The 7964-nt window shown below is 45.5% G+C and overlaps 1 protein-coding gene across 1 annotated transcript; it reads right to left on the reverse strand.

Moving 5' to 3' along the window:
• Nucleotides 1-6395: 6395 nt before the first annotated feature.
• ier3 (immediate early response 3) lies at nt 6396-7706 on the reverse strand. Its single transcript, XM_066713211.1, has one exon. It carries the CDS (start codon nt 7625-7627, stop codon nt 7052-7054), a length of 576 nt encoding a protein of 191 aa, XP_066569308.1. The 5' UTR covers nt 7628-7706; the 3' UTR covers nt 6396-7051.
• Nucleotides 7707-7964: the final 258 nt, after the last annotated feature.

Here is a 7964-nt window from a genome sequence, read left to right on the forward strand (position 1 = left end):
TATAATTTTAATGGTAGGTGTATTTTAACAGTGAGAGACAGAATTACAAAAAAAAAATCCAGAAAAACACATTTCAAAACAGTTATAAATTGATTTGCATGTTAATGAGGGAAATAAGTATTTGATCCCTTCGACTTAGTACTTGGTGGCAAAACCCTTGTTGGCGATCACAGAGGTCAGACGTTTCTTGTAGTTGGCCACCAGGTTTGCACACATCTCAGGAGGGATTTTGTCCCACTCCTCTTTGCAGATCCTCTCCAAGTCATTAAGGTTTCGAGGCTGACGTTTGGCAACTCGAACCTTCAGCTCCCTCCACAGATTATCTATGGGATTAAGGTCTGGAGACTGGCTAGGCCACTCCAGGACCTTAATGTGCTTCTTCTTGAGCCACTCCTTTGTTGCCTTGGCTGTGTGTTTTGGGTCATTGTCATGCTGGAATACCCATCCACGACCCATTTTCAATGCCCTGGCTGAGGGAAGGAGGTTCTGACCCAAGATTTGACAGTACTTGGGCCCCGTCCATCGTCCCTTTGATGCGGTGCAGTTGTCCTGTCCCCTTAGCAGAAAAACACCCCCAAAGCATAATGTTTCCACCTCCATGTTTGACGGTGGGGATGGTGTTCTTGGGGTCATTCCTCCTCCTCCAAACACGGCGAGTTGAGTTGATGCCAAAGAGCTTGATTTTGGTCTCATCTGACCACAACACTTTCACCCAGTTCTCCTCTGAATCATTCAGATGTTCACTGGCAAACTTCAGACGGGCCTGTATATGTGCTTTCTTGAGCAGGGGGACCTTGCGGGCGCTGCAGGATTTTAGTCCTTCACGGCGTAGTGTGTTACCAATTGTTTTCTTGGCGACTATGGTCCCAGCTGCCTTGAGATCATTAACAAGATCCTCCCGTGTAGTTCTGGGCTGATTCCTCACCGTTCTCATGATCTTTGAAACTCCACGAGGTGAGATCTTGCATGGAGCCCCAGACCGAGGGAGACTGACAGTTATTTTGTGTTTCTTCCATTTGCGAATAATGGAATCTGATTGATTGATTGCTTCTGTGGACAGGTGTCTTTTATACAGGTAACGAGCTGAGATTAGGAGAGTCCCTTTAAGAGAGTGCTCCTAATCTCAGCTCGTTACCTGTATAAAAGACACCTGGGAGCCAGAAATCTTGCTGATTGATAGGGGATCAAATACTTATTTCCCTCATTAACATGCAAATCAATTTATAACTTTTTTGAAATGTGTTTTTCTGGATTGTTTTGTTGTTATTCTGTCTCTCACTGTTAAAATACACCTACCATTAAAATTATAGACTGATCATTTCTTTGTCAGTGGGCAAATGTACAAAATCAGCAGGGGATCAAATACTTTTTTCCCTCACCGTATATATGATTTAGTTTTTTGTCCACTGTGTCTGCTCCCTCTATCAGTCTCATCTGACTCTCTCACAGTCTCCCAGGCTACATTATATTTTAGTTCAACCCAAAAATACAACCTACTGCAGCATCTGTGTGTTGCAGGGATATAAAGGCCCAATCCAGTTTATTCAGTTTACATTCATAGTTCCCTATAGGTGGCTGGGTTGAAAGTCAGGCAGACAGAGAGATAGACAGAGAGATAGATATATAATTTAAAATAATAATAATTCTGTTTATAGGAATCAAGTTTTCGGTGCTAGCTGGGGTTTCAGACATAGAAGATATTTTAATAAAATGCATCCAACACTGGTCTTTGTCACAAAATGAAAGGAACACTGTGTGTGTGTGTGTGTGTGTGTGTGTGTGTATATATATATATATAAAATATGGAGTAGCACCGGCCCCAGGACCGATGCGACTCCACAACAACTGGGAGCTCTGACGCGGCACACCTGAGACACGCTGTGACTCCACACACCTGGGCGGCCCCTCCCTCCCGGAGCTCTGCGGCTGCCTGCATGCCTGGCATTCTGCGGGCCCCGCTCCCTGTGAGTGCACCCGGAGGAATCCGATGGCTTCCCATTGCGTTCCACAGCGCTGCTGCAATCGCTCCTCTAGGAGAAACCGCCGGTGAAAGAGCAGGGCTGGGGAGTTTCGCCTGCTGGATTTGCATTGGCAGATGTACAGATATGAGTGTGGGTGTGTGTACATGTATAGAAATTTTAAATACAGATGAAATAGAAATGGCATCTGAGCCAATGGTGTAGCACTGAGGGGCTGATCAGAATTAGGCAGAGCTATGTGACAGGAGTGTGTAATGTAACAGATGCCCCCCCCCCGTACAGTACTGTAGAGCCACACTGATGATGCGCTAGTTTCGAAACCCACTGCAACCCTGTAGGATAATCTGCGGTTTTGCTGCTGTTTTTCTCGTATTGTTACATCGGCAATTGAGCTAATTACAGAGGCGCAATTCTTCCGGAGTTTTGCAAGCTCTGGCAGCAACTCAAGTGATCTGCCTGCCATCTATTCTTGCATGTTCTCCCTAAAATAAATTCAGTGAACCATTTTTGCTTGCTGGTGTGTTTGTTTGCAAAAAGTCATGTAGTAAATTAGAATTTGAAGCCTCCTGTCTGTTAGACTGAAACCCTCTCCTCCTCCTCCCACGCTCTCCTCTTTTCATGCTGGGACACGATCCCCTCTTTCTCTCTTGCTTTCAGTCTCGGTTTCTCTTTCTGACTTTTGTGAATTTTTCCCTCCAACTTATCCCTCCCTCCGCCCCCCCCTCTCTCCTCCATTTATTCTCTTTTTCTCTCACTTATTGTCCGATTCTTTTTCTTTTTTCTTCACCCCTCTCCTCTAGCCTTCTATCTTGTCCTTTTTCCACTCACTCTCTCTCTGTGTCTGTCTAAACCCCTCCCTCCCCCCATCTCTGCCTCTTCCTGTTCCAAACTGCTTCTTGCAGGATGAAAGCAGTTTTCTGTGCCGTCAAGGAATTCCAGTTGGGAGAAAGGGAAGGAGGGGAGGCGAGAAGGAGAGAGAGGGGGCGGGGGGCCAGTAAGGACAAGTCTTGTATTATCCTGTCTGTAGCCACCGTGGCCGTGGTGTTTGGGAAGCAACTGTGTCCTGAATGGACCTCTTTCTCTGTGTAACATCCTGGCCCATAATCCAGTTGCTACTCCCTCCTGCCCTGAGTTTACTCTCTAGATTTGCATCTGTCAGCTACGCAGTTGCATAACAGCTGTAAAAAGAAGAAAGTCCCTACAACTGGCAAGTTTTACCAAGAAAAGCATGACTTTCTCAGTTAAAACTACTAAAAGGATTTTTCTTTGAAATTGTGTTACTTCCTTACTGTTGTTTCCTGTATGCCTGTGTGGTAATGCTGATGATACCCTGTGGTCTCCTGCCTCATTTCCTCCTCAGCTCTTTCATTTAAGGGTAAACGCTTTGTGAGTGTGTACGTGAGCGTGTGAGTGTGTGTGTGAGGTCAAGATTGATTCATAAATCGAACATGATGGAAAAATAAAGAGTGAGAGATCCAAACTCTGCTCAAACAGCATAGTAGATGTGACGCCGTATCTCTTGGGCATCTCTGTGTCTTTCTTGAGCTGTTTATTTCAGATGGACGTCACAGTTTGTAAATATGCATGTGAGGTGATTTCCGCCGGGCCCATGGCAGTGGGGTGGGTGGGCTGATGCGGGGGATTGTGGAACCTCTGCCAGTGGTTCCAGAACCCTGTCCCACAATCCCACTGTCTCCTCATCTGTAATTGGTTCATAACAAAATCAATAAAATTTGTGCCACAGCTGGGTTCCCTCCTGCCAGTCTTCCACAGAGCATACTGAAAGCCATTGTCCAAGTTATCTTAGATCTGTTGTACTTTTTACTCTAGGGCAATGGATCATGCAGTGTAGTGTAGAGAAGTGGTTTGCAGTATAGTGTAATGCTGTTATGTGCCTTCCAGTATAACGTAGTGTAGATTAGTGGTGTGCTGTGCCATTTTGCATGGTCTAATGTAGTGTAATCGTATGCAGTGTAGTGTAATGTAATGTTGTTCTTTATACTGAATATATAATAAATGAAGGGACTTTAATACATTAATAATTGAATCATTAAAGTCTGATGAATCTGAAACTGAAAACACCAGCGTATCTGATCTCGAGTTACCCTGAGCCTCTGCTCTGATAGAGGGTTTGGTTCCCTCTCGGCGTGTCAGGGCATACGCTTGGGGCGTGATGATATGACTCTGCATCTCTAGAATGATTGACTTTCGATGTGGCTGAATTGTCATGTCATTTATTTTACATGCCAGTGGCATTCCTCAGCCACTGGCTAAGAAAGAATGTGACTGTGAGGGGTGAACTGTGGGAACTCAGTTGAATGATAGGAGAGGCCACCGCCACACTTCTGTACAAACCTGGGAGTCTCTGTCAGGTGTCTGCCCTGCTGCCTGTCCTTGTCAGGTTCCGTGACTACTGAGGTCTGTTTCCCTTATGGCATGATTTCCCATGATGCCCCAAAAGTAGGGGTCAGGGTACCCTTGTCTTGCTGGCCTGAAGGGGAGGAAATAGACTGTGGGCTAGCAGCTGCTCTCTTTACCCGTCTTCTGTGTGAATTGAGCCCGGCTGGGGAGGCTCTCACCGACAGCGATGCAGCATCATCAGCATGAGCAAATGTGTTTCTCACAGGATGTCGGCAACTCTTTAGAATTAAGATTAATCAAGGCGTGCTTGCTTGAACTGTTGGACAGAAGGGTTGTGACCACTCTCCCATCTCCAACCCAGTAGGAGGGGTGAGATGTGTCCGAGGTGACAGTTAGTTGGCCTAGCCCTATGGTATTGCTTCCCTTGGTGGCGACCCAGCCTAGAAGACACCTCTGTATGCCAGCCAGCTGTTGTTTTCTTTCACTTGGGCCCAACACCTTAAAAGTTTAAATGTATTGATATAAAACATTGACATAGTGAGTGTGCATTGCAATGAGTTTTACAATACACTCACACACAGAAAACAGATTAAAGGGGAATGATGCACAGTGCTAACAGACATGCAAAATATTTAAAAGACCCATTTTACAAACACACTTTCCCCCTCGCAGTCTGCCTCCCTGCATCACTACCTGCCTGAGCAACTGCGGAAACGCTGCCAGCAGCAAGGCTCGACGATTGCCTTCACCACAGTGCGGTCTGACCTCACATTTCCCTCGCGCATCACATCCTGACTCATGACGCCTCATTCTTTCTTTGCCCTTGAAGGCAGGATGTGTGGATTCCCAACTAGCAGCCAAAAGGAAGAAATCTGTTGCAACAAAAATATGTAAATCGGTATGTCTATTTATAAATATAAATATAGAGAGATGCTCATGTTTTCACTCACAGTGCCAATATCTATAACTGACCAGTTTAGGGTGGCAAAGTTAAGAGTGGCAAAAGGGAGGGGATGTGCCCGTTGCATTTTAGGGGGTGTATTATAAAAGTAAACTTTAGATTGATGAACACACCTGGCAAATCTCCCGTGCTTGCTTTCTCCAGGAGTCTGCTGGGGGGGGGGGGAGTATTCCTGACTCCCACAGTTCTGCTGCTGCCATGGAGGGACTTTTCCTATCAGATGAAAGACATTTGGGGGTTAGTTGGAGGTTAGTTGGCTCTTCCTCAAGAGGCCCCTAATTCAAGGACTAGACCAAAACTAACATCTAACATCTAACTAACAACCAGAACTAACATCTCCACCTTTTGCTAATTTTTTTAACCTGTGAACTCCCTCTTGACATATTAAAATGTATTTATAAGTAGTAGAAAAGTGGTTTCTGATAATTAATTTAACCCACCACTGGGTTCAGGTTTCCAATTTGGGATTCATGGGTTGGGAGAAGTTTTAATTTGGTTTGGGCCCTGGTGTGTGAATCGGGATGCAGGCTCTGTTTGGCGTTAACACAGAGATGGAGAACCAGTACATATCTCATGAGACTAAAACCCCAGTTCGCATCCTACAGTATTTTCCTGTAAGTCCTATTATAATAATAAATACTTTTCATTTTGCCAGATTAAATCTCGATGCATGTACCCAGTAAACCATTTTGCTTCAGGAAGTGCAGCACTCTTCCAGCTTGCCCAACGATCCTAAAGATTTAGATATACAGACTGGAGGATTTGGGGGATTGTGGGTACTTTGCCCATTGTAACACACAGTGCTGTGGTCTGCATGGTTATTGCCTGTTATTCACGTGTGTGGACAAGGCCTAGCCACACCATTAACTTGTCACTCCCTTATTACATCCTACAGTTATTGTATTCTCATAATTATAACTTTATAAAGAAATCCTTAATTTAAAATCTATTTTCTTTCATCAGCAATCCGGTTGTGGTTATGTATTTGTTTCTAGTTGTATGTGTGAGAGAGAGGTGTTATTTTTAAGTTCAGGCAAGTACATTAAAACATGATTAGAAACTGAACCAGAAAATGTGACAAAAAGAGCAGGAGATTCAGAATATTCTTTTCATTTATTTTATTTCAGGTTTCTGTGATGCATTAAATTCATAGGAACTGTATCACAATAAATATCATTGTAACAATAAATATCAATAAATAACAATAAGGACATTATTGCCCATAAATACCAACAGACAGCAATACATTACAATAGTCTTTTCAAGTGTTACAGTGCTTTTGTTCTTGATAAATTAGTGCATTTTTCCCCGCTCCCAGAGACACAGCTCAAGTCCTGTAATCGAAGAAGTGGTGTCACACCATACCCTGTTCAGAACAATTCAGGGGACTGGTGGGAAAAGGATATTTCTTCAGCAAAACTACAGTAAAACATTTGAACCAGAGTCCAACAAAATAAATACACTTCAAGTTATACTTCAAACACCAGTAAGTCAAGTTTCTTTTTTGTCTAAAGAAAATGTCAAGTACAAGTCATTTTTTAATGTGGTGCTTCTACCACTCTCTTAAGACTTTATATGTTAAAGCATTTTTTCTTTGTTTTGTGCATGATGCTTTTCTCTCCCCGACCTGACGTTTCTCCAAAAGGAAAGTCTGTGTCCAGTGCGCATAGGCTACATTTATCCATGTACAGCCCGGGTTAAGCGCTGTGGAAGATCTCTCCATTCAGTTCGCCTTCCTTCACACTGGGCTTCACAGGTTGTGATAGACGGGGTAGAGGAGAGCCACCACGTAGCCACTTTGCCTGCTGGGCACAGACATCCTGGCCACCTCATTGTACCAGTCGGGACACGTTGAGTTCAGGTCCTCGCTGTCTACCCGGTCCGCCGTGCTCTCCTCTAGACGCTGCTGCCCGGCCGCGTAGCTATCCATCTCCGGCACCTTCAGCTCGGCGGAGAGGAAAGGTAGGAGCTGGAGCTCGGAGAAGCGCAGGTCCTCGCCAGAGCCCTCGCCAACGACCGCCGTCTCCGCGCAGGGCTCCTCGGTGTAGATCTGCAGGCACACCACCAGGCAGAGGGCGACCAGCCAGCGCTTGATCAGACTCTTCTCGGGCGGCGGCAGGTACTTGCGCACCTTGGACGGGTACAGGACCCGGGTGGTCCTCCTCTTGTTGCGGTGTAGCGAGCTGCGGCGCCGGTCGGGCTCGGGCAGCCGCTCGAAGGTGAAGATTTCGGGCTGGGTACTGCGGGCCATCGGCCGGTACGAGTGCGCCGCGTACGAGTGCTCTGCAGAGATGGACAGGAGCAGGCTGTTGGATCTGGTGTACATGGCTGCGTTTCTTGTGTGTAGTTTCTCCAAAACCGTGCGTAAACTCGTGTGCGCCTCTGTTTTGGATCTGCTGGATTGCGCTGAATATGCGGGTTTTATAGGCTGTGCGGATGTCGCTCCTCCTCCCCGGCCCGTCCCGTCCCTCCTCTGTGTGTCTCATGCTCTGGCTATCCAGCTCCAGCGCGGTTCCTGTATTTCATCAAAAGGGAAAGTTCCACTTCCCAAAAAATAAATAATAAAATGTAATCAAAAGATTCCAGGTGCAGATTGTCCAGCCTGTCCTATAATTATTTTCATGATTTGAATTCCTTAGTTTGTTTCTGACTTTCTTAAATTA

Source organism: Amia ocellicauda, chromosome 9 (genome assembly GCF_036373705.1).
Source record: "Amia ocellicauda isolate fAmiCal2 chromosome 9, fAmiCal2.hap1, whole genome shotgun sequence".
Classification (NCBI taxonomy): domain Eukaryota; kingdom Metazoa; phylum Chordata; class Actinopteri; order Amiiformes; family Amiidae; genus Amia; species Amia ocellicauda.

Coding starts and splice junctions, on each gene's coding strand:
- ier3 (XM_066713211.1), bottom strand. CDS start 7,627: ATGTACACCAGATCCAACAGCCTGCTCCTGTCCATCTCTGCAGAGCAC.